The sequence below is a fragment of the Arvicanthis niloticus genome, chromosome 22 (assembly GCF_011762505.2).
Source record: "Arvicanthis niloticus isolate mArvNil1 chromosome 22, mArvNil1.pat.X, whole genome shotgun sequence".
NCBI lineage: Eukaryota > Metazoa > Chordata > Mammalia > Rodentia > Muridae > Arvicanthis > Arvicanthis niloticus.
In genome coordinates, this window is record NC_133429.1 from 48,621,530 (window position 1) to 48,647,369 (window position 25,840).

A 25,840-nucleotide genomic window follows, 5' to 3' on the forward strand; every position below is an offset into this window, starting at 1 on the left:
AACTTCCCAGGTGTCCCTCAGCTTCACCAGCCCGCTGTGGATCACATTTTTATTTCTTGCTTACGAGTCTGTACCAATGCCAGCAGTTCAGCTGCACGGCATACCTTGATCACCAGTTTGTTGAACTGGACCATTATTAAGGGCCCCGTTTCACCCTGACCCATAGATTCCTCTTCTTTGCCAGTAAGTATCTGGCCAGGGACATCTTCTATCCCTCCTTCCTCACTTTTAATTCTTCCCCAAGGCTCTAAGAATTTTTTTTTTTTATCCCAGGAAGAGCTCTTTGGTGCAGAATTTAGTTTTTAGATTTATTTATTTATTGCATATACAATATTCTGTCTGCATGTATACCTGCAGGCCAGAAGGGGACACCAGATCTCATTATATAAGGTTATGAGCCACCATTTGGTTGCTGGGAATCGAACTCAGGACCTCTGGAAGACTAGCTGGTGCTCTTAACCTCTGAGTCATCTCTCCAGCCCTTTATTGCAGATTTAATTTGCATTTTCCTTCTCTTTATGGCTCACCTATAAGGAATGGCAAGCCAACACCCCCATTTATCCTTCCCTTTATCCACTTTCCCTGCCTCTTCAGAGTTCAGCAGAGGACGACATCTGTAGTCAACCCCCACCCTGCTCTCATAATTAACCCCCTTACACGGTAAGTTATTTCTGGGTAGACAGCTGAACCGTATTTGGGTAACTAACCATCCACAGCAAAAACCAAGCGACTCAACAACAGCTGCTTCAGGGATGACAATACATGTCGCCTCAGCTATTTGGAGGGCATCCCTATACTCATGTAGAGGACCCCGGCTCATCAAGGAGGAAGACAGTGTCCATGGGACCCCACCACCCCCCCCCATGGTGCCTCAGCCTTGGTTGTGTAACAGAAAGTGTACAAGTGCCATTACAGCATGTAGCACATCCCCCAAACGCAGGAGAGGTAGCCATTTAAGCATCTTCTCCCAGCTCTTCCACCTCAGACATCGTCCGTGGCTGCAGCCTTAGCATTCCTCACTGGGACCCTGTAACTGCCCCTCAGCTGATCTTTGGCCCTGCTGGTCCCTGCTGGGCACTAGTTATGTGGCCTCTCAGGATGTGAAGGGATGTCTGTCCACTCTAGATCAATTAAAGAAACGATTCCACCTGAGTCTAGCTTGGTGAGTTGATGGGTCAGGGGAGGGGCACAGCTTACTGAAGAAGGGGTGAGGAGTTGCTTACTGAAGTAGGGGTGAGACTTGCTTATAGAAGTAGGGGTGAGGAGTTGCAGGAGTGACTCAAAGACAAATGTATCACCAAGGAGCTAAGCAGTGACCGCTCATAGGCTGTACCTCTGGAGCTCCCTGCAGGCAGCTCTATTAAGGTCCCCTCTCCCAGGGCAATCTCTCTTGCTGACACAACCTTGGGACCTTGTAACTCATAATTTTCTGAGATTCCTGAGTTGTGTACCTTCCCTTAGTTTTCTTTTTTTTTTGTTGTTGTTGTTGTTGTTTTTTCTTTTGTTTTTGTTTGTTTGTTGTGAGGTGGGGGTCTCTCTACATAGCCCTGGTTGTCTTAGACTTCACTCTGTAGACCAGGCTGGCCTGGTCGGAGATCCACCTGCCTCTGCCTCCCAAATGCCAGGCTTTCCTTACAGTGTTCTGAGCCTGACAAATAACTGATGATTTTCCTTCCTCAAAGAGATAACGTCTCAATTTGGAGGAAATAGCAACAAAACACCTGAAGGTGTGACCATGGAGATCTGTGTACACAAGAGAAAAACCTTCCATCTGGGGAAAGCTCCTTCAGACAGGATGCGTATTCTAAAGGGAGGTAAACATTCCATCTCACGGGGAAACCTGTCAGGCTCAGGAAGTCCCCCAAACTGAGCAAGTACACTTGGTCCTTCCCTCCTCAAGCATATGTAAGCAATAAGGAGCGCTGAGAGACTCAGACAGGCCGAGCTGCCTTGAGAGAGCACAGACCCCTGAGCTGCATGAAGAGGCTCAGAACAAATGAATTGCTTGAAAGAGAGAGGTGGAACTGCTTCCAGGTTTCATGAGCTACGGTGGGCTCTGGTGATGCTGCTGTCTCTCAATCATTTCTGCTCCTGTAAGCTCTCACTCACATTCCTAAAGTGAAACCCCAATAAATGCATGGGTTTGCCAAGTCACACACTGGTGGTATCCCTACTTCGCTCTGTCATGAATCCCCTTATTTGGGGTAAGTAGATACTTGCTCATGTGTCCCCGCCCCCCAGGAAATGTCATACAACAGGGGGACTTCATATTTGATTTCCTTGATCTTTCCTTTAAATCAGAAGCAAGGTTGTCTCCACAGTGTTGAGCAGGTCTAGGAGAATTAGGATCTGGGCCAGGTGTTCCAGTCAGCAGGAAGGGCAACTGAATTGGAACAAATGGGGGGGGGGCTGCACCAAGGGCCAGATGAGTTTGTAAACTCGTACTCAGTGGCCCCAATGTTCTGACCATAGTTTCCTCCAGCACAGATGCCTTAAGAGAGCAGAGGGAATGGTGGAGATTGAAAGAATGACCGTGCTAGCTGGTGGTGGTGCAGCCGAATTGAGCTGTTGTCAATGGGAGCATAAAGATGTGGGGGATGGGGGTGGAAGAAATCTGGCTGGCATAGGTACCATGAGGGTCTGGGCAAGACCATGAAGAGAACAGGATACATGTTCTCTTAAAGTTCATAACCTGCCTCCATATCCACCAAGAGTGGGATGGTTGAATAAAGTCTAGTATAAATATACATTTACATGCTTTTTTTTTTTTAAAGATTTGTTTTTATGTATATGAGTACCCTGTAGCTGTCATCAGACACACCAGAAGAGGGCATCGGATCCCATTACAAATGGTTGTGAGCCACCATGTGGTTGCTGGGAATTGAACTCAGGACCTCTAGAAGAGCAGTCAGTGCTCTTAACCGCTGAGCCATCTCTCCAGCCCCATCTATATACTTTGCAGCAACTTAAATGGATACACACACTTTGTCATGCAAAGATGTCCAGAATGTATGGTCAGGCGGGAAAATGTCCCATATCCTAGGAATATGTGGAAAAACATCTGCAAGGATATAAACATGGCTATGTTTGTGTAATTACATATTTACATAATACATACATGTCTGCAAGGATATATGTATATGTGAACATATGTGTTTGTGAACATATATGTGTAATTTATATATTAAGTACTAAGTTTGAGAGGAGGGAGGTAGGAGGAGAAAGATCTTCAGCTGGGCATGGTGGCAGGTCCCCGTCATCTGAGCACTTGGGAGGAGGGTCAGGAGATCAAGGACAGATTCTGATAGTGAGTTTGAGGCCACTGGGCTACATGAGACCTTGTCTCAATAAATAAAAACTGAGTGTTTTACTTTTTTCATTGCTGTAACAAAATACCCCAACCAAGGCAATCTGTAAGAAACGTTTAATTTGGGGTTTACAGTTCCGGAGGTTTAGAGTCCATGACCATCGTGGCGGGGACTGTGGCAGCTGGCAGGGAGGCCTGTTCCAGCAACAGCAGCTTAGAGTTCACATCACATCCACAGCATGAGGCAGAGAGAGCTGATGGAATACTATGCATTTTTTGAAACTTTAGAGCCAGCCCCTGATGGCACAGCTCCTCCAAGGCCATGCCCCCTAACGCTTCCCAAGCAGCTCTACAGACTGGGGAAGAGAATTCAAACCTAGGAGCCTGTAAGGCCCATCCATTCTCATTCAAACCACCACCCTGGGTTAGTAACAGTTCAGGTCCTGTAGTTGGGAACACTCACTTCTGATTTTTCATCGCCCACATCATGCTTATGACCATCTGTAACTCCAGTTCCTGAGGATCTGGTGACCTATTCCAGCCTCTTGAGGACACCAGACACACACATGGTACACATACATTAAGTGCAGGCGAAACACGTAACAACAACCAAAAAAAGCAAAAGCCCTTTGAAAAATAAATAAAAAGCCACAGCAAGCCGTCATCGAATTTATTTTATTTTAAAGGTATTTGTGTCCACCAAGTAAATACACACTGGGATTTGTGCGGTTTGGTTCATCTTCCACGCCGGCATGCAACATTTCATTTTGGCAGATGTAAGTGGGCGGGCCAGGGGCCCTTGTGGTGGCCTGGCTCTCTGAAAGGGATGTCGATTGGGGGAGGGTGTGGCGAGAACCTTCTGGTGTAGGGCTGTTTCTTTAGCATAGCAAATGGCCTTTTCCACTGCCACCTCCTTCCTTGTCTGCTCTGCTGTACAGCTCCACACCTCCTCACTTGTACTTTGAAAGAATTGTTTGGTGGCAAGATCCTGCAAACTCCCTCAGATTCTCCGGAGTCCTGCCGGCATGAACCATGACCGCAGAGGCTGCTCCCTTCCTTCCTTGCCTGCTGCATCTGAGGCTGTGTGATTTGTCTGCACTTCCCTAACCCTTCTTTTGAGTTGTGGTTTTTAGGATGCTGAGGGAACAGATTGGATCCCTCTTGCAAATAACCGAGTTCTTAGCTCTCAGGGCTATCTCAGGACCCTCCAACTAATTAAGCATTTTCCACTGGGCAGGGTATATGAAAAGAAAGAAATTGTAACATTCCTAGCTCTGAATTACTTTATCATTTTGGTTGTTTTGTTTGCAGTTCCAGAGACAGACTGAGCCCTCAGACTCATCACACTATGTGTCTTCGCCCAGTACCACTGAGCCACGGTCAAAGCCCTAGGTTCTGCTTATGTCATCCTATATCAGATTTATTTGAAGGTGTTTGAAAATCACCACTTAGAAGTTCTCCCATGCCAGTCTGATACTGTCTTCATCTCTACCACTCCCTAAAGAGCAGAAACGTTCCCTTGAGGGAGCCACAGGCACTACAGCCCATATACTATACGCCTGTCATCCGCAGGGAGTTTTCCTCCTAGGCCTAGAAGGGTCTGGACAGCAGGCTGCCCGCTGTTGGAGAGTCCTGGCCTTACATCCTGGGTAGGACTGGGTATCTGGATACGCGACAGCAGGCTGCCCGCTGTTGGAGAGTCCTGGCCTTACATCCTGGGTAGGACTGGGTATCTGGATACGAGACTGTGTTTCTTGGCTTAGGGTGAGTACTGACCTTCATCCCTGCAGTTATCTGGAAAACTACCTTAGCAGATGGGTGGGAAGGACCATCTGAACTAAAGCAGTATCTTCTTTATTGCTGGGCGGGAGGGGACCTGGGCTGAGATAGCCGCAGGGAGAGCATTAGGTTCCAGCTTGTAGTCCCTGCCAGCTCAGGGGGAAAAACTGTCCTGTCTGTACGTCCGTCCTTCCTTTCCTTCCTCCCTCCCTTTCTCTCTCTTTTTCTCCTTCCTTCCTTTCATTTCGAGATAGGGTTTCCTCCCATCATAGCACAAGCTCTCCTGGATCTAACTGTTTAGTCCAGGATAGCCTCAAATTTAGCAATTTTCCTACCTCAGCTTCCTGAGAGCAACATTCAAAAGTGTGAGCTGCCACACCCAGCTTTTGCTTTTGCGTTTGCATCTGCAGTGCTGGGATCAAAAGCAGAGCTTTTCCATGTGTCAGGGATGCTGCCTGACGCTGCCTGCCTGCTGCCATGCTCCATCCTGCTCCCTCACCCCGCCTTTAAAGTGCACTTGGGACCAGATGGAGATTACAGAAGGAACTCTATTTGGGAGAGGAAGGTATACTGGGAACAAGCCAGATTCCATTTTGAAGAGAAGGCATCTAGAAACAGCTATTATGCCAATAAACTGGAAGCCCCAAACCAAAGTCAGAGGGGGGAAGCACATGCAGCCCAATATGGGAGAAAGAACTAGCTCTTAGCTTCAACCTGAGGGTTCTGTGACAGAGTAGCACACGGCAGTCGCCCAGCCTGCTAACCACCCAGACCAGGGAGCTGGCTGACCATTCTGACTCCATCTGCTTATAACTATCGGCACAGAGAGAGATGAGCAGCTGTTTCTCGCCAATCTGCCTTCTCGATTTTTCAGAAGATGTTTTAAACCAAAACTCTAAGTTCTGGTTGTGATATTTGGAGTGGAAATTATCGAAAGAGGCTTGGGCCAGAAAGGAAAATAGTCCTTCGAGCAATCCACACTCTCAAACTGGGGAAGAATCGAGCAAAAGGCAGACTTCACAGGATGGAGGAGGCCACCTGCCGTCTGCTGACTCGGGTGAGGGGTGTGTGTGTGTGTGTGTGTGTGTGTAGGGCGGGGTGGGGGTGATGTTGCAAACCTTCTACTGGGTCCTCCTCTGTGCTCCGTGTAAAGAGGGGGGTCTGTTTCTCTCTTTTCGTAGATGCTAAGACATTCTTCTGCTTAAGGCTTTGTATGTACACTGTGTGTGTGTGTGTGTGTGCGCGCGTGCACATGCGCTCGTGTGTTGTGTATGCGTGTACATGTGTTTGTGAGAGAGGAGGGCAGCCTCCGCGCTCCCATTTTTTCCTTTATCTTTTGTGACCTCTACTCAGTGACTGACATCACTCGGTGTAAGACACGAGTATGTGGGAGAAAGAAGAAACATTTCCCTCCTCCCTAATGCCCAACGAGGAAGGGAGACTATGCTTAAAAACTGCTAAATACATCATCAGATACTAAGAGGGTAGGACAGAGAGGAGAGACATAGCAGCAGCTTCTGATATATAGATACAGAGTACAAAGAGATACAGGGTAGGAGGAGACATCAAACAGTCCAACAACACGGGCTGGGGAGGGAGTTAGTGTCAGAGACCACAGGTTTGCAGCATGCTGAGAGAAGAGGCCTCAGTCCCTCTTAGAAACTGGGGAAGAAAGAGAAAGAGGGTGTGAGGGGCCAGCCTGACCCAGCCTCTGTGTAGGAGCAAACAGCATAACACACACTTTGGTTTACAGTTCCAGGAAGCTGGCCCCACCCCCACGCCCAGCCAATCCAACCCATGCTTCTCCAGTGCACATCCTCCCAGCATCCTCTCCCCGTTAACAGGTCTCTCTCTCTCTCCTGCTTTTCTGCCCTAACCACTGTCTGGTGAAAGCCTGGGAGGGATGTGGCCTAGTGCAGTCCAGCAAGAGACTGGGCATTTTCTCTTGCTTCTTGTCAGAGAAGGCGCTAACGTGGACAACAACACATTAGCTTAGATCCCACTATCTACCTGGGGTTTAAAACAACCATGACGATGTGCCCAGTGACACCAGGAACAAGGAGGGGCTCCTGATGCTACAGGGGACTTGGCAAGTGGGAAGCGTTGAAACTGGGGGGTTTGGGGATGGGGAGGCAGCTGGTCTCCATTTTTATTGTTGTCACTAGCTAGAGGCACCAGGAGTCAGACAGCACTATAGTCTTTGGCAGCATATGCTGACACAGGGCTGATGGTCAAGAATAAAGCAGGCATCACCTTTACATGAGGCAGCTTAGACATCTCCATGTATCTAAGGCTATTTTAGGGTAAAGGCACAAGGTAGTAGATGGACAGCAGCCCTTGCCTTAAAAAAAAATTTAATGTATGACAGTGACCCCTAGTGGTGGAAATCAGTACTGTGGTTACCACCGGCACCTAAGGGAAGGCTTGGGGCCTTGGGAGGTCAGGGTTGGCTACAGATGACATTTGGGCTTTTAGTGAATGTTTTTGTTTGTTTTTGATACAGGGTCTCACAAACCCAAAACTCCTTTGAACTTACGGTCTTCCTGATTCTGCCTGCATGCTGGGATTATAGGTGTGTGCCACCATATCGGGCCAAGCAGGAGTTGAAAGGTTTTGACATGTATTTTTTTTAAAAGGGGGTGAAGTGGGGAGTCATCTCAGTCATAAAGTGCCTCCTGAACAGACATGAGGGCTATGTTCATATCCCCAGCACCAGGGGACAGAAATGGGCAGATGTGGGGGATGGGGCAGGGCAGGGGGAGGGTGGGGAGGTGACTGGCCAGCCAGTCTACCCAAAACAGCAAGCTCAAGGTTCAGTGAGAAACCTTATGTCAAAAAGCAAGATGGAGTGTGAGAGAGGAAGATACCAACAGCAAAGCTGGCCTCTGGATGTGAGTGCACACACACACACACACACAGAGGAAAACACCCACACCAACCAACCTTGGTCTCTGGATGTGGGTGCACTCATGCACACACAACACAAACACACAAAACACACACGCAAACATATACACACACAAATGAACAGGAGAGGAGGCCGTGGCCAGACAGGAGGAGGCTGGCGTGGACTTCCCTGGAGGGAAGTGGCCTGCAGCTACCTGAAAGTGCAGATATGTAGCCAGGATTGGGAGTTAGCTGGCCGCTGTCTCTTGGTGGAGAGGGAAGAGCTTGGCCTGGTCCTCAGCCTCATAACCGCACGGCAGGTCACTCCTGGAGGAAGAAGCATACGGTCATGAACTCCACTTCCAGCACGGCTGATGCTGACAGTGTGCCTGAGATACTGAAGGGTGAGGGCTGGCAAGAGGCGTGCTTCCTAAGGAAACTCGAGGCCTTGCCCAAGGTCAGAATGTTCCCTAAGGTAGGGAGAAAGTATCAGATACCCATGGGGATGCCTGGATCTCCTACCTCCCTCCCTCCCTCCTCCCCAGAGCTCCAGGGAAGTCCACATAGAGAAGTGCTATTTGCTTTTCTGGGTCCCACCCAGAAAACCCGAGGCTAGTGGGGTCCGAGTACCTGTTGTCGTTGATGTCTGTGGCATTTCCTGAAGGGATGACCGTTGAGAACACAGGGTTAGAAAAAGGCTGGTGTGAGGAAAAGTCTTCACAACCCTTCCCGTCCTAACGCCCACGCCTCTAAACTGGTAAACTGAGTCACTCTACTCTCACCTATCCAAAGTGGTATATTATACTTTTTTAGAAAGTCTCCAAACACTGAGAAGAGACAGGGAGAGGCAGAGAGTAACAGGAGCAGCTACTTCTAAAGAGACTAGTGGCTTTGGATGGAGACCTAAGCAAGCTTAAGGCTCAGACAGTGGGCCCACAAGGATACCCCCCCCCCGCACCCTCCCCCCAACTGTACCAGGAATGGGATGCAGGGCGGAAACCACACCAGGCAGAAACTGTGCCACTGAGCTCTCCCTGACAGTGTCTTTTCTTTGACCCTCTAATGGGAGAAAGGTTCTGTCCGCATCTGTTGTAAATACCTCTCATCTTCCCTGGGGACCCTGTAGGCTGGGTCTTCATCACTTACCATTGTCCATGTTGGCCTTCTGGTAGGAAGCCAAGGGGGCAGCAGACGTGGCTCCGTTGCTGACAAAGCTGGAAGGACAGAACAGAGACGCAGCCCCTGGAACCACAGTCCACCATTCTGAGAACCACTATGCCCACACTCCTCCCGGCCACTCATCCTTTCTATCCCTGGAAAAGAGGGCACCAATCATGGAGACAGGGAGAGAGCACCCATCTCCTAACCACAACCCAGAAGGCTATGAAAGGGGTGAGAAACCACGTGACTTAGGAAATTAATTTTTAAATGAACTAAGAACTGACACCACCCTATGCCTTCTGAGGGCCTAGATGGCCTTAGGCTGGAACTGTAGCCGTGCCTGTGTCACTCACTACATATCTGAAGTGGAGCTAGGTGCAGCCTGCAGGTGCAGGTTCTGGTAGTTCTGGAAGAGGTTGTTGGTGTAGCTGATACACTCGGGGCTCCGGGTGCCGTAGGGGTTGGTGGGTGAGGAGGCAGGATAGTGGCCAGGCCTCACAGGCTTAGCTACGGAACAGAAGAAACACTGTGAGAAAGCTATCGGTTACCCGAGTTTACCTGGTCCCAAGATCAACCCCAGCAAAACGACATCATCATTCTCTCTCTGGTGGAAAGGCTGGGCTAACAGCAAGTGTTGAGTAGTCTGGCACTTAGGGACTGGTTGGTTTGCCTCGGGTGGTGATACGGTCTCACCCACTGACATCCACTCACCAATTTGGGCGGAATGGCCACGCTTGCCGGAGCTCTTGTACCGAACTGCTTCCTTGATGCGGTCCACCTCCTGCTGGTACCTGCGTTTGTCCTTCATGGCGCCCTCCTTGGCCTCCTTCAGTGCACCCTCCAGGGCCTTAACTCTCTCAGCCGTAGCCCGAAGTCGTTTTTCCAACTTAGGAAGCTCACAACGCAGGTCTGCATTGTCACGTACCAGCTGCGGAGCGAGCCGCACAGAAGAGAAGCCGGTGACCCAAAATAGATTCACCCAGAGGAGAGAATAAAGGAGAATCAGGGCCCTGCCATTTCCTGGAGAGACCGCCTTCCCTCTAGCAATGTGGCAGCTCCAGACAGTTCTTTCCAAATTCCTGTTTTCTAAGCAGCAAAACCTGCAGCTTGGCTAGCGCCCAGAGTTCTCACAACAGTGTCCTGTCCACGCTCCAAACACCTGGACACTCCCGTCCACTGTATGTCACAGCCCGTGCCTGACCTACAGCTCCAGGGCCCCCATGGGGATGAGATGACTATGTGGGCAAGCCAAGGGCAGGACAGCAGGAGCACATGACAGTCAGAGGGTGCAGACAGGCTGAGAAGGGTCAGGGTGAGAGCCACACAGAGCAGGAGCAGAAGCCAGGATCTGGAGCCCCATACAGCCACACACCAGCCTCAGAGGAAGGAAAGGAAATGTTTGTGATTGCAGACATTTGTGCTCATTGTCTTTCTCCAGGGACCCCCTGGGCGGCCCTCCCCCACCCCTTAAAATTATTCCAGTGTGTGATGGCAACCATTCTGAAGTGAAAAGGCCCTCAGATCATTTTGCAGGGTCTACACACTGATGGGGCACTTGAAACTACTCAGGTGCAGCTGGGAGGGAGGAGGAGGGAGGGGGAGGGCAGGCAGGCTGGGCAGTCAGGCAGGTCAGCACAGCAGAGAGCATGATGGGAAAGGGACAGAGCTGGAATCTTCTGTGCCGCTTCAGTTGACGAGGGACATCAAATGTCTCTGCGCCCCCGGTTTTAGTTTCACGGTGGCAACTCTATTTCCTTCACAGACTGTGTCTGCTAGGGAGAGGTCTAGCTTACTCTAGCTATCCTTTAGGGGAACGGTTTTTGGAGTTTGGGACTTAGAGAGGAAGCAGAGGCTTTGAGGAAGGAAAACAAAAAGGAGAGCAGCTTTTTAAAAAGAAAAAGAAAGACAGGCAGGCAGTGTCTTACTAAGTAGCCCAGGCTGGTCTAGAACTCACGATATAGCCTCGGCTGCCCTCAGACTCTATCTTCTCAGATACTGGGTTACAGGCCTGTGCCACCACGCCCGGCCCCAGCTTGGTATGGACAGGGGTTAAAACGAAGGCTTTGTTTGCTCAAGTTCAACAAGCATCTCTCAACTCAGCTACATCCCTAGCCTGTTCTTTTAGATTTTCTAGCTGTCATCCAACTTTTCTATTAAGATGTTCTGCCACTTCATAATAGGAGAGGGAAGGAAAGGTAACAGTTAAGCCCTCAGAAGGTCAAAGGACACAAACCCGGCAGCTTATGGCCAAGTCTCCAGTTTAGGAAGTTTCAAAAGGATGCACTCACTAAGTCTTTAGGCACGGACACCAGGCTGGAAGGGAAAGGTGGGTTTAGCTAGAGAATGAATCCAGATAGAATTAAGGGTGGATTTGAGATGGATGGAATGGAATTAGGTTGGGGCTTATTTTATGAATCAGTTAAGAGGGCCTGCTGCCAGACTACTGAGTGCATTGATTCCTGGTGGGGCCGAGGACACTTCTATTGTGGACACACCAAACATTTCCTGTCCTGACTCCTCTGGACTGCCCTTTCTTCCAGACTGCCCATACCTTTGAAACCCAGGTTTCTACCTACAGAGCAGCAGCAAGCAGCAAGAGAGGGACAGAGAGGCAGCCGCTCAGTGCAGGAGTTCTGACTGGCGCCCACTAGAGGCTGGGCGGGTCATGTGAAGAACATCATTTACACACCTGTTCCAGGTAGGCATATTATGAAGTGTTATTTGTTTGTTTGGTTTTGCTAAGAGAAGGCCCAGTGCCCTTGTTTTCCTTATATCCCTGTCTGAAGTCTGGTAGTATTATACCCGGACCCTGATCCCATCATAGAGATGGAGAGAGACGCACCCAGGGCTCTGTGCAGGCTTGGCAAGCCTGCTGCTGACCCACCTCCCAGCCCTCGGTAGTTACATCCCCCATGTGTCTCCATCCTGCATGCGTTTTAACCTCTTCCTGCAAGGTGGGGACTTTCACTTTAAGCAAAGATAGGCTGAGAAAAACTTTCGGGAAGTGGACCAGGGTCAGAGCAAAGGCCAGTGCACACATGGAATCAGATAAAGTACCAAGCAGAGACTTGTGGGGTGAGAGAGGGCTAAGGGTAGCACGCAACTGGCTCTTCCAGAACCAAGGAGCCTTTCAGGATTTGGGTATCACAGGGACCTGGCCTCCAGTTCTCTCGCTCACCTGTTTGTGAACCTTTGTAAGCTGTTCCAGGTTGTTCTCAAGAAAGGAGATCTTCTGCTTTTGGGAATGAATCCCCCCACTGTCCTCGGGCTCCATTTCTGCACTCTGGTCAGAGGGAAGAAACATGGCTGTCCCGAGAGGCCAAACTGACCCCACAGGGGACAACAGGCTGGAGAGCCCTGAGAGCGGGAGAGTACATTGTTGGTGAACTTGAGGACGCGCTTACTTTCTTGACTCGAGTCGTGACGTCTTGAACGAACAGCTTGCGAAGGTTGTGGAGGGTCTGGAGTTCACGGGCCTGTGGGGAATGATGCAAACTTGGTGACAACCGGAAACCAGCCCTACCTTCTCCCTCAGGCTATATAGTCATGGTCTGTCATCCTGACTGTGCCACCGACTCACAGTAAAAGATCAGGAGGAACAGGGTAGGAAGAGATGAGGACAGGGAAGAGGTGAGGAGCACGGGGAAGAGGTGAGGAGCACAGGGAACAGGTGAGGAGCACGGAGAACAGGTGAGGAGCACGGGAGCCCTCTCGAACTCTGTTTATGCGGCATAGAAGGAAACCACTCACAACTGTCTCCTCCAGCCCCTTGAGGTCCTGCTTGGACTGTTCGTGTCGCTCATACAGAAATCTGCAGCAGGAAAAATAAGGAGAAAGAGGGCTAAGAAAGACCCCTCTGGACGCTCCTCCCCACCGCTCCCTTATCTTTACCACTGTTTAATATACAAGTTACTTGTGCTTGCTATGCAGTAATCAGAAAGGAATCCTTAAAAAGAGGTCAGAAAAAATTTTACAAAAGGCCGTGGTTCTGCGGTTTACGGCTAAAGCTCCCAGGCGCCCACCTGGCCAACTCTTCTATGCATTTCACAGCCGCATATAAAGTTTCTTGGGATACAACCATCTATGCTGTTTCAAAACCCGATTTTCATACTTGATAGCCCTGGCTGTCTTGGAACTCACTGTATCAACCAGGCTGGCCTCAAACTCACAGTGAACCACCTGCCTCTGCCTCCTGAGTGCTGGGATTAAAGGCGTGGGCCACCACAGCTGTCCTGGCAGTCCTTTCTGCTCGTGTCCTTTGCTCTCTCCACCCAGTCATGCTTGCTTCCTGTGACTCTCCCCACAGAGGCCACCCACATGCCCCGCATCTGCACACGTCAGCGGTGTGTCACTCACGTCAGCTCCTGGAGCTTGGCGTTCTTCTCGTTCTCTTCGATCTTCAGCCTTTCGTAATCAGCCTGAAGCTTTTCCAGCTCCAACTGAAGCTTCTGGTTCAGGCTAGGGAGGGTGGGACATAAAGAGATACTAAAGGGGGAAGAGGAAGCCCCACCCCTCACACGCTTGTCTGCTACACATCCCAGTGGACCTGATGCAACGGACTTCAGATATCAGGGAAACACACCGGTTCTATCGGGGATACACACTGGCTATCATTTTCATGGCAACACGGGACCCCGAGTACTCCAATCATAACAAGGACAGGTCTAATTCTATTTCTGTCTTTTAATTAATTATTTATGCGTATGAGTGTTTTGCTTGCGAATATATTTATGTGCCTGGTACCCAAGGAGGCCAGAAGATGCCACCGGATCCCCTGGGACTGGAGTTACAGGTGGTTGTGAACCACCACGTAGTTGCTAGGAATCAAACCCAGGTTCTCTGGAGAAGCAGCCAGTGCTCTCAACTACAGAGCCATCTCTCCAGCCCTTCTCATATCTCTTGAGACTGGGCCTCAAGATGTGTCATTATTGAGGACATTAAAGATCCAGAAGGATGGTTGGAGTGGCCACAGCAAGATCAGAGGACTGGACAAACACTGGAGCCACCTCTAAGCCCCTTACTCTTTCAGCTCATCAATGGTCTTCTGTTTCTCATTGATCTCATCCCGGAGGCGGGCCAGCTGCCGGTGATGGGCCTCACGGTGATTCTCCATCTGTAGTTCTAGAGCCTTCTGCAAAGAGCACAGCCCTGTGCTCAGAGCCAGACTCCCAGGCTGACAGTCAGCACAGCCCCCTGCCCTGCCAAACGGCCACTCCACACTTCCCCAGCTCACCTTCACCTCCTCGGCATCCTGTGTGTCTGGCTCCTTGTCTTTCAGAGCTACCTCGTGCACAGTTTCTAAGTAAAAGAGAGGAAGACAGCTTCCATGACACCAGCGAGCTCCAGGTCCCAGGGGATGGGTGCACAGGGACATTCTGGGTTGGGACAGTCCAATTTGACTCCTCAGGCATGAAGACCAGAGGGTCTAGGATTCGTGTAAAATGACTACATGCAAAGGCCAGGCTACATGTGCACATGAGCCGACAACCCAGGACTCAGCTCATGCTGAGTGAGAAGCTGTCAGGCCATTTCCTCCAGTGTGAGCGTGACTGTCCTTCCCAGTCTCCCTGGGACCTCGGGTCCAAGGAGGCTCACCCTGAGCCTGCAGTTTGGCCAGCTCGTCGCTCAGGGAGTCGTAGGACTCTTCCAGGTGCCGTTTCTTCAACTCCACAGTCTGCATGTACTCCGTGAGAGAACGGATCTTTGCCTCGTGCTGGTATGGGGCGGGGGTTGGGGGCATAAAGGAGACAAAGGTACAAAGGATCTTACACTGTAAACTGCAGCCATCCTCCCACGCCTTCCCTCAGCCTCTAGGAGGCTAAAGGCCAGGGGCTGGTCCTATGGAGAATCTTCCTTTAGGTATTTGGGTCAAAGGTCAGTGCCCCCTAAACTTCATGCCTGGATCCTCTCCGCTCGTCACCCTGGTTCTTCAGGCCTTGATCTCCATTGGCCAAGACACTGACGTAGAGGTGGGTGCTGGGAGTTTATCTATCACCCCCATCAGCCCTTCTCATACTACGGATCCCATCCTTAGACGCTCACCTGCGAGATGAGCAGCTGGCAAGACGATAGCTCCCTACCGGTCACCTCCATCTTGCGATGACACTCCACCTGGAGGTTCTCCAGCTGCCGGCATCGCTTAACCACGGACTTCACCTCAGACTTGATCTTGCTGATGTAGAGTCGGGCCACTGTGAATTCCTCCTCAATGGCCCCACTGATCTCCACGGGCTGAGGGTGGGTAGAGGAGGGAGAGCTGCTAGAGCTGCTTCTCTGAGGCAGAAAAATCCGTACCTGTATCTTTCACCCTCCACCGACTCACTCCCCTTCACAGGTACTCAAGGAAGCTGGGAATTCCTCAACACCTTTGAGCAGCTTGTGCAGGCTAGCTCCACGTCAGCTTGACACAAGCTAGCATCATCTGAGAGGGGGAAGCCTCAACTGAGAAAATACCTCCATAAGATCAGGCTGTCGGCAGGCCTGCAGGACATTTTTTTTTTTTTTTTTCAAATAGTGATCAGTACAGGAGGACCCAGCCTATGGTGGGAGGTGCTATAAGAAAGCAGGCTGAGCAAGCCAGGAAGAGCAAGCCAGTAAGCAGCACTCCTCCACGGTCTCTGCTTCAGCTCCTGCCTCCAGGTTCCCACCAGGGTCGAGTTCATGCTTTGGCTCCCCCTGGTGGCCACAGACCCTTTCTTCCCCAGGTTGCTTCTGGTCACGGTGTTTCCTCACAACAATGGTAACCCTGACTGAGACATGGCTGCTGTTCACTAGCACCTCACTTCAAAGCCTCTGTTTACATTCAGATGCTGGATTTTGATAGTTCTCCCTTCTGCCTTGAAAACCAATGAGTCTCTTCTTTTTTTTTCTTTTTTCTTTTTCTCCATAGCCCTTGCTAGACTCGAACCCCTGGGCTTAAGCCTGTCTCACCCTCCTGAGGGTGAGGATCGCAGCTGCACACCTCAGCACCCCATGGACTTTCTTTCGTAGCTCATATACTCCCAATAGGTCATGTTCTTACGCACAGATTTGCATGTCAGTCCTACCCTCTGTCACCTCTAGACCCTACTAATGTCACCCAGGCGACACTGCCCTCTGTCCCACTCACCAGCTTAATCTCGCCGTTGCCCACGATAACACTGAACTCACTCAGGTCCTTCATCAGTCCGTTCAGCACCTCAGCGATCCGTTTTCGCTGGTGTCCACTGACCTCCTGGAGCCGCTGTAGCTCGGACTCCAGGGACAGCATGGTGGCCTAGGGACAGCCCCTAAGGTCATTACCATTGCCAGCCTCCTGCTCCCCTTCCCAGCTTGAGCAGAGCCTCTCAAGTCATGTAAGACTCTGAGGGCTGCTATGGAGAGAATACAGACCCTGCAGAAGCCTCTGGAAGAGAGAAGGGCAAATGGCAGAGGCAGGGCGGGGGAGGGTGTCTCGACACACTCAGCATCAGCGCAGGGGGCAACACCATACAGCTATGGCGAAGGCAGAGGCGCTGTGAGGGCAGGGAGCCTCCAGGTCACTTGCCAGCCACTTACCACTTTCTGGGACAGCTCGTCCACCAACAGCTGGTTCTGCTGGCTCTTCTCCTCCACCTCCTGGGACTTCTGGTCGTAGTTGACTGCCAGCTCCTCCAGGGCCTGCAACACTTCCTTCACCTCATCCTTCGCAGCGTCGTTCTCGGACTGTAGGTGGCTGAGCTCCCGCTGGACCTTCTCATTGTCTCCCCGGGTGGACACTAGCAGCTTCAAGGAAGAGGCAGGGCGGGCGTTCGAGACCACACTGTCCGTGTGAACTAAGTTCCAATACCCCACCTGGTACACACTTGAAGTACAAGTCAAGGGGAAGTAAGCTTCGGGCTTTATTAACCAGAATGGAAAAGCACAGGACTCCATCACTGGACTTCAGAGCAACCTGGTTGGTCACCACATAGCTACGGATAGGCTAGGACTCTTTCTAGTTAGTGTGGTTTTGAGACAGGGTTTCTCGATGTAGCCCTAGCTGTCCTGGAACTCACACTGTAGAGTAGGCTGGCCTTGAACTCAGAGATCTGCCTGCCTCTGCTTCCCAAGTGCTGGCATCCAAGACATGTACCACCATGCCCAGCTTAGCCTTGAACTCTTAATCTTCCTAACACAGCCCTCCTAAGTGAATTTTCCAACAGTGCACGATTTTCAGGGGCCACTGGCCCGAGTAGAATGTCCATTCATCCGAGTACTTCTGTCTGTTTTTAGATAGTTTCCTGTACCCAAGGCTTGTAGCCAAAAATGGCCTGAACCTCTCTCCTGATCACAAGGTGCATCAGATGACAGGTCTATGTCACCACCACTGTTGGATGCTCTGCTAGGGACCAACCCCAGGGCTTCGTGAACACACTCACACACTACCAACAGAGCTACATCCTCAGCAGCTCCTGCCCTGGGTTAAAGGAGCGTTGTTTGATTTGCAGGGAAGGGGGCCGGCCCCTCGCTCCGACCGTTACCTCTTCCTGGTCCAGCATCTGCTGCTTCAGCTTCTCGATGAGCTGGCTCTGCTGGTTGATCTCATCATCCTGTCAGACAAGAGGGGATGAGAGGGTCACTTCTCCCAGTGTAGGGTGCTGGGATGGGAGGGAGAAGCTCACATATGGAAAGGTGGCCCCTACTTCCCTAGGGGCCGGCAGCACCTTTTCAGTCCATCTGGGACAACCTTGACACCACACAGCAAAAGTCTACACATCCATATCCTTTGGCCTGGATCTCTCATATCACCACTCCCATCTAGCCAAATCATTTAAAAGCAAAAAACAAAACAAAACAAAACAAAACAAAACAAAACAACAAAAAAAAAACAAAACAAAACAAAAAAAAAAAACCAAAAAAACAAAAAAACTAAAACTTGTGGGTGCTTTTTGAGACAGGGTTTCTTTCATGTAGCTAAGGCTGGTCTCACAATGTGACTGCAGATGACCTAGAACTCTTGATCCCGCTGCCTAAACCTAATAAATGTTGGGATTATAGGCATGTGGAACCTCGACCAGGATATCTTGGTGTCTATGTGTGTTAAGACTCGGTCTCATCATGTAGCCCAGGCTGGCCTAGAACTATGTATCATGTATCCCAGGTTGGCCTCAAATTCCCAAACTTCCTGCCTCAATCTTCTAGGTGCTGGGATTATAGGCAGGAATAGCACACCTGGATCAAACAGGTGTGTGTGTGTGTGTGTGTGTGTGTGTGTGTGTAAATCTATGTGCCTGGTGCCTGCAGAGCCAGAAGAGGGCATCAGATCCCCTGAAACTGGTGTTAGAGATGGTTGTGAGCTGCCATGTGGGTGCTGGGAATCGAACCCAGGTCCTCTAGGAGAGCAGCCAGTGCTCTTAACCACTGAGCCACCTCTCCAGCCTGAAAGGCAAATGCTTATGCAAAGCAACCAAATCCATTCTGAAAAATGGATTGGACATCTATTTAAAAAGAATTTTTTTTTTCCCAGACAGGGTGTCCAGGCTGTCCTCAAACTTCCTATGTAGCTGAGGATCGCCTTGAGCTTGTCCCCACCTAGGCACTGGGATTACAGCCGTGTGCCTCCATGTAGTCTGCCTGGCATTACACGCTGCTGACGACTGAACCAAAGCTTTGTGCGAGCCAGGCAGCGCTCCACCAAGCGAACTATATCCTTAGCTCCAGACAGTTAAGTTTATGAAGAATTGTTAATGGAGCAGAAAACCACTTGTACTGTAATGCTACCTGAGAGACTGGAGCCCGTCAGGGCGGCTGCACTGGTAACCCCAGCACTGAGGAGGCTGAGGCAGGAGAATCAAGAGTTTGAGGCTCACCTAAAGAAAGCTATTAGATGCAAATTACTTCATCTGTATATCTCAGCTGCACAATACACGGAGGAGTAAAATATTGAGTGCTGTCCCTACGTGATAATGACCGATGTTTTTCTTGTTCTAGTTTTCAAACTCATTTTCCACATCATAATGGTTGTACAAACCATTGTGTACAACTTTTTAAACAATTACAGTGTGCGTGGGCTTGTGTGGTGTGTGGTGTGTTCCACAAGAGTGGAAGTCAGAAGCACTTGTGGGTGGCACTTCTCTCCTTCCACCAGGTGGGGCCCTGGAGATGCAACTCAGGGCATCAGGCTTGGCAGCAAGGGCCTGCCCTGCTCCTGCCCTGACTCACTGGCCCAAGCTAGCTCTATGACCGCCCATCTCAGCCTTCAGCTTCCTGCACTCTGTGGTCTCACCTTGTCATCAAGCTGCTTGTAGAGACGGCGGATCTCTTCCTCGTATTTCTGCCTTTCCTCGGGTGCGATGCGGACCACAATGGATGAGTTGTCATTCACAGGGGTCTCCTCGCAGAGCTCAGCTCCCAGAGCTGAATCCTCTCCAGCCAGGCGCTCAGTCTCAGGCACATTCTCTCCTGACAAGAGGACAGGCGAGGAAACACAGAGTGATGGTTATAATCATCAACCCGAAAGGATCTAGCGTCACTTATGAGACAAACCTCTGGCCATCTAAGAGGAGGCTTCCAGACTGAGTCAGTTCAGGTGAGCAATCCACCTTAAATTAAATGCGGGCAGCACTGGGCAGATCCACCTTAAATGTGGGCAGCTTCCTGCCTGCAGCTGCTTCATGCTCCTGCCACCATGCCTTCTCCTGTGCTCTCAGACTGTGAGGCAACGTAGACACTACCATCTCTAAGTTGCTATGGCTAGGTGTCATGTCACCGCAGTGAGGCAAGTGGCCTGAGTCCACCCTGCCAACTCCTCAGAGCCAGGATCTCCAGACCTCAGCACACCCCACTGCTCTCCTCAGGAAGCACAGCCTTGCTTCCAGAGGTTGCTGACCTTAAACACTCCCAGACACTGCTGTCCCTAAGCCACCGACCCTCACTGCCCATCCCTCTCTAACCATTGCGCCACCGGCTAAGCTCAGCCTCCAGCTTCGCAATTGTCTCCTTCTGGGCCTTGGTCTTCTCCTTCTCCTTCTCGTATTTCTTCTTCCATTGCTCGGCAGTCAGCTCCAGATTCACCGAGGCAGTGTTCTTGATGGTCTTTGCCCTGAGCGAAGACAAAAACAAAGATGAGACCCCAGCTGGTCCGTGGTGATGTGGTGTGTGTGCCTGTGTGAGTCTGTTTCTGTCTGTTCTTGTGTGTGTGCATGTGTATGTGTCTGTGTGTGCCTGTGTGAGTCTGTTTCTGTGTATATCTGTGTGTGTCTGTGCTTGTCTGTATGTCTATGTGTGTCTGTTTGTGTCTGTGTGTCTATCTGTGCTTGTGTGTGTCTGTGTGTATGTCTGTGTGTGTCTGTATGTATGACTGTGTGTGCCTATGTGTGTGTCTCTGTATCTGTGTGCATGTCTGTGCTTGTGTACGTGTGTGTATGTCTGTGTCTGTGTGTGCCTATGTGTGTCTGTGTCTATTTGTGTCTGTGTGTATATCTGCATTTGTGTATGTGTCTGTGTGTATCTGTGCTTTTGTGTGTGCCTGTATATGTATGTGCGTGTATGTCTCTTGTTATGTTTGTGTTTGTCTGTGTCTATTTGTGTCTCTGTGTGTCTATTTGTGTCTGTGTCTCTGTGTGTATGTATGTATCTCTGTGTCTGTGTATGTGTGTCTCTGTGGTGTGTGTATGTGGGGTGTGTGTGTGTGGTATATATGTGAATAGCAAGGGATGGGACAGCAGCAGGGCACCCAGGACCCCTCTGGAGGCCCTGACACTGACCGCTGCCCAAACATGAGTGTGGACTTGGTCTCTGCGTCATTGTAGCTGGACGGCGAACAGCAGATGAACATGGTGGTCCTGCAGTTCCCTCCCAGAGAATCCTGGAGAATCCTCGTCATCTTGCTGTCACGGTAGGGCACATAGCTTTTCTAGAGCAGGAGCAGACCGTGAATGTGAAAGTGATGGGTTACAAAGGGCAGGGCTGCTCCCTGAGCACTGAGCTGGTGGACTGGGGCATGACTAGAACTGGGGGAGATGGGGAGGAGGTGGAGGATGAGCTGGGGACACTCACCGTGCCCTCCGCCAGAGCAGAGATCACGTTCCCCAGGGCCGACAGTGATTTGTTGATATTCTTTGCCTCATCCAGAACAGCTCCCTCTGCTCCTGTCTTGCTGACCTGTCGGAGAAGTACAGGACAAGTGTGTCAGGAAGAGGGGAAGGCTGGCCTCATCCTCTCCACTTAGAAATAGAGGGAGAGAATGGAGAGGATAAAGAAAGAGATGCTTGGCTCCTTCCTCCGCTCACCTGAGCTCTCTTGCTGCAGCTCTCCCTCCTACTTTATATCAATTATATGATTTATGACTGGTGAATTCAATGTCAGAGGGCAAATCAGTGGCTGCCAGGAGATGAGAGGTAGGGAAAACAGAAACGTTCTCGAATTCGGCAGTAATGGCAGTGTATCATATCGAGAACAAACTAAATTGTGGATTATTTGGGGGTAAGGGTGAGAAGAGTCTCACCATGTAGCCCAAGCTGGTTTCTCATGCATGCTCAGGTTCCCGCCCGCTGACTGCAGGCATCACACGTGACACCACCATGCCTGACTCATGACTGTTTACTTGTGTGTGCAGGTGCTCCTGTGTGGAGGTCAGAGGTCAATCTGGTTTTATTCCTCAGAAATTGTTACCTTACTTTCTTTGAGTTGAGGTCTCTCACTGGGACCTGAGGCTTTGTAGTCAAGCAATGCTGGTTGGCCAGCAAGTCCCCCAGCGTCTGCCTGCCTCCACCTCCCTGGTGCTGGACTTACAGGCATGCACCACAATGCTCAGGTTTTGACATGGGTGCTGGAGACCGAACTCAGGTTCTGCTTGTTAACACAGGCTTTACCAGCTGAACCCTCTCCCCAGCCTTGTGCTTTGTTTTGTTTGAGACAAGGTCCCTATGTTGCCAATGATGACCTTGAACTTCTGATCCCCTTCTGCCATTTCTCAAGGAGATAACGGGCAGTGCCAGTATGTCCTGCGTATGCAGTGCTAGATAGAAATCAAACCCAGGGCTTCCTGCTGGCTAAGGAAGCAGTCTGCCAAGTGACTTATGTTCCCAGCCTTGGATTATTAGTGAGAGAGAGAGAGAGAGAGAGAGAGAGAGAGAGAGAGAGAGACCGAGAGAGACACCGAGAGAGACAAAGACAGAGACAGAGAGAGACAGAGAGAGAGGTGGGCCAGGTAGCATGTCACAGCATGTGCGTGGTCAGAGGACAAACTCAGGTGTGGGTCCTCAATTTCCACCTTGTTTAAAGGTGGGTCCCTTCTTGTTCTCTGCTGATTACACCTCCCTCTGACCGCAGGAGCACTCCTCTGACCACAGGAGCACTCCTCTGATCGCAGGAGCACTCCTCTGACCACAGGAGCACTCCTCTGATCGCAGGAGCACTCCTCTAACTATAGGAGCACTCCTCTGACTGTAGGAGCACTAGAATTAAAGACTGAACCACCATGCCTGGCTTTATGTGCTTGACCTCGGATCCCAGGGCTTGCACAACAGGTGCTTCACATACTGAACCATCTCCCTGTGATATATTTTAATGATGAAATATTTGCTTATTACTGGGGGGGGGGGGAGGGAGCCATCTTGCTGTCTGTCCCTCCCAAGTGCTGGAGTAAACGGTGTGTTGCTACCACACATGGCCAAATTTATTTTTCTTTTAAATATAGTTTTTAAGAAGGCGAACCTTCCCCGCAAGGATTCCTTTGCAACCCCCATGATCCACTTTACTCCAAAGATCCCAACCTTCTCGCTTCCGGCCAGATCCACAAGGTACAGCTTCCCGCTGAGCTTCTGCTCCGTCTCTATGTTCTCCTGCTTGATGTTGATGAGGAAGATGCTGTGGCTCCGAGAACTGTGTTCGTTCATGTCTGCAGGAGACACGGGTCCTCTGCCACAGAGCCACTACCCGCCACTCCACCCACCAAGAGAGAAAGGGCGTGCAGGACCGTCCCCACAGTGTCACCTCCTAGGCAGTGGGCTACACAGGCAGGAGGCCTCTCCTCCCTCTGCTCGCTTGGGCTCAGTGGGCACAGAAGAGAGGTGAGAAGACCTCCAGACCCAACAGCTCTGTATCTCCCCACTCACTGGTGACAGCTACGTGACGGTTCGACTTCCCCTCGTCAATCACATCCAGAATCTCCTCTGGGCTGGACACAAAGCGTTCGGTACAACCCTGCGAGAGACAAATGGCAGGGTCCATTAACTCTGCTCTTCAGATTGGGCTGCCCACACACCACCCAAGGGACCTTTAGGGCGCCCTCCACTGGCTCCTCCCTCTCCACACTCACTCTCGATGCTCCAGTTCACGCAAGAACCCACCCTGCTCTCACCTTGACAAACGGCACCCGGTTTTTGTCCTCATGCACAGACAGGTTCGTCTTGGTCACTGAATCAAGACAGAGCACAGTGAGGGAGACTGGGACTCCCACCCCTAGGTACGCTGTAGGCACGTTAAAGATTGGAAGATGTCTCCCCTGCACCCCCCCCCAATGGAAATGCAAACACCATGTTCACGGAGGCTCTACTCCATCCTCCTCACAGGACTCCAGCTGTTCTTGGGCTCTGTGTGTCAGGACTGAGCCTTGAGCTCTGTCCCAGGCTTTGAGAGGGCTATTGTTTTGTCTTTTTTTCTGCAGCTGGAAACTGGAGATTGAACCCAGAACCTCACACTTTACTTCCAGCCTAGATTCCCCACCCCTCTTTCTTTCTCCTCCTTCCTCTGTTTTTCCCTGTTAACTGGGGTTTGAACCCAAGGCCACAGCTTGCCAGGTGGGCTCCACTACCCACCGCCGTCCCGCCCCTTATTATTGTTTTTTTCCTTTTGAGACACGATCTTGTTCAGTTGCCCAGGGTGGCCTCAAAAATCACAATCCTCCTGCCTCAGCCTCTTGAGTAGCTAGGCTTATAGGCAAGCGCCTCCGCCCCTGACTGAAAGTCTGTGGGGAGCAGAGCCGCAGGACTGTAGTGGGAAGAGGCATGTCCCGGATGCTCAGCTGCAACCAATCTCTGGGTGAAGGCAGTCTCTCTGCTCTCACATGCCTGTACCCATGGGGACCACGTACTCACCATCCAAAAGGTCACGGATCTTATCCAGGTAAATCTCGAAGTAAGACACCTGGTTAGGGAGAAATGGGGTGGTATGAGAAGGGGTTCTATTGCTGTTGTTTTAATTTTATTTACTTTTATGTGTATGAATGTTTTATCCACTTGTAAGTCTGTACATCATGTGCATGCATGGTGCCCACAGAGGTGACAAGAGCCCATCCGATCCCCTGGAACTGGAGGTAGAGATGGTTGTGAGTGCCATGTGGGTATTGAGAATTGAAGTCAGGTCCTCTGGAAGAACAACCAGTGTTGTTAACCTCTGACCCCTCTCCAGCCCCAAGAGGGTGATCTTAACTCTAACACGGGAATCCCAAACCAATACACCAGGCTTCCAGACAGTGGTGGCTGGAAAAGTGCCAGAGAGTATATTCTTGGTAGGAAGTTGGGGTAGCCAGAGTAAAGCTCTAACTGGTTTATTCTGGGTCTTCTCGGTCCCTATCTGAGGCCCCCAGAAGTCACATGCTGATCACCTTAATGTGGAATTCAAGGTTCTCATCCATGGAGTAGATGTGGTTGAAGATGTCTCGAGCGATCCGGGGAATGATGCCCATGAGCTGGGGGTCGTGCAGCTTTCCCTGAGGAGTGAAGGTATACCAGAGTGAGGCTGAGGCTCACAGGGAGACAGCTCAGAGGTCACTGGGACACAGGGGTGAGGAGTGATGTGAGGAGCAACTTCAGTTGGGAGAAGGTCACCACCAGGGCTGCCTGACGGAAGCTGACCACTGAGCAGTGTCTGGACCAATCACTGCTGCTGCCTTTCTAGATAAAAGGAGGGCAACTGGAGTCACGAGAGGGAGCGGAAGTGTGGGGGCTGAAGGGATTCCTCTAAACCTCCCTACCACAGTGCACCTCATTTCATCCTCCAGACCCATCTGCCTCCGATTCGGCTCACTCCCGATTCCTGGATTCCCCTCCCACACACACACACATAGAAGGTTTCTGATCTACTGTGAACCTTCCTCGAATCCCTCAACCCCCAAGTCAGAACCCTCACCTCCATGGTATGTGTTTTCCCTGAGGATGTCTGTCCATAAGCAAAAATTGTGCCATTGTAGCCAGCAAGGACATCTGGAAGAGAAGGCAGAGAATGCTATCTGGTGGTGGTGGTGGGCATGGGAAATACATTCTGAAGACAAATCTCTTCCCTTACCTTTGACAATTTGCATGGCACAGGCGTGATAAACCTGCTCCTGAGTCGTGTTTGGGGGGAACACGCGGTCAAAGACATATGGCTTTCCCTAAGGGGGGGGGGGAATAAAACAGGTCAGACATGAGCAGGATAGTGATATGGAAGAGAATACCGCAGACCTTACCATCAGCCTGCACAAGGCTCCCTCTAGCCCTGAAAACACACATGGGATGGTGGGAGACACGAGAACCTGTGTAGAGAAGCCGAGTTTACAGCTGACAGCAAGTGTGTGTTGTGTGGTAGAGTCACCAAGGAGTGTCACATAGTGAGGGTGGGTAAGGGGATGCCTGTCTGGATGTGATGTTCTAGCATTCCACTAAAGCCCAAAAACCCTCCTGGGAAATCAGACAGAAAAAGACAAAAGAAAACTGCAAAGTAAGGAAGGATTCATTAACAGCAAAAAGAACCTCAACATTTGCAGCTGTATTCCTCTACAGAGCT

General features: G+C 50.7%; 1 protein-coding gene across 1 annotated transcript in view; it reads right to left on the minus strand.

Moving 5' to 3' along the window:
- Positions 1–3,968: 3,968 nt before the first annotated feature.
- Positions 3,969–25,840, minus strand: part of Kif5a (kinesin family member 5A) — a 36,512-nt gene continuing 14,640 nt past the window's right edge. Inside the window, exons 2-29 of the mRNA XM_076920441.1 lie at positions 25,361–25,448; positions 25,205–25,278; positions 24,681–24,785; positions 24,172–24,220; positions 23,436–23,491; positions 23,191–23,278; positions 22,849–22,973; positions 21,131–21,235; positions 20,839–20,987; positions 20,026–20,174; positions 19,359–19,534; positions 17,614–17,682; positions 16,670–16,876; positions 16,242–16,388; positions 15,176–15,364; positions 14,729–14,846; positions 14,367–14,431; positions 14,155–14,264; positions 13,490–13,591; positions 12,884–12,944; positions 12,538–12,609; positions 12,312–12,416; positions 9,845–10,061; positions 9,487–9,640; positions 9,119–9,186; positions 8,603–8,630; positions 8,188–8,299; positions 3,969–6,748 (exon numbers count right to left, since the gene is read on the minus strand). Of these exons, the coding sequence (XP_076776556.1) occupies positions 8,221–8,299; positions 8,603–8,630; positions 9,119–9,186; positions 9,487–9,640; positions 9,845–10,061; positions 12,312–12,416; positions 12,538–12,609; positions 12,884–12,944; positions 13,490–13,591; positions 14,155–14,264; positions 14,367–14,431; positions 14,729–14,846; positions 15,176–15,364; positions 16,242–16,388; positions 16,670–16,876; positions 17,614–17,682; positions 19,359–19,534; positions 20,026–20,174; positions 20,839–20,987; positions 21,131–21,235; positions 22,849–22,973; positions 23,191–23,278; positions 23,436–23,491; positions 24,172–24,220; positions 24,681–24,785; positions 25,205–25,278; positions 25,361–25,448 (2,955 nt within the window). The 3' untranslated portion in view covers positions 3,969–6,748; positions 8,188–8,220. The remainder of the gene's footprint in view (positions 6,749–8,187; positions 8,300–8,602; positions 8,631–9,118; positions 9,187–9,486; positions 9,641–9,844; positions 10,062–12,311; positions 12,417–12,537; positions 12,610–12,883; positions 12,945–13,489; positions 13,592–14,154; positions 14,265–14,366; positions 14,432–14,728; positions 14,847–15,175; positions 15,365–16,241; positions 16,389–16,669; positions 16,877–17,613; positions 17,683–19,358; positions 19,535–20,025; positions 20,175–20,838; positions 20,988–21,130; positions 21,236–22,848; positions 22,974–23,190; positions 23,279–23,435; positions 23,492–24,171; positions 24,221–24,680; positions 24,786–25,204; positions 25,279–25,360; positions 25,449–25,840) is intronic.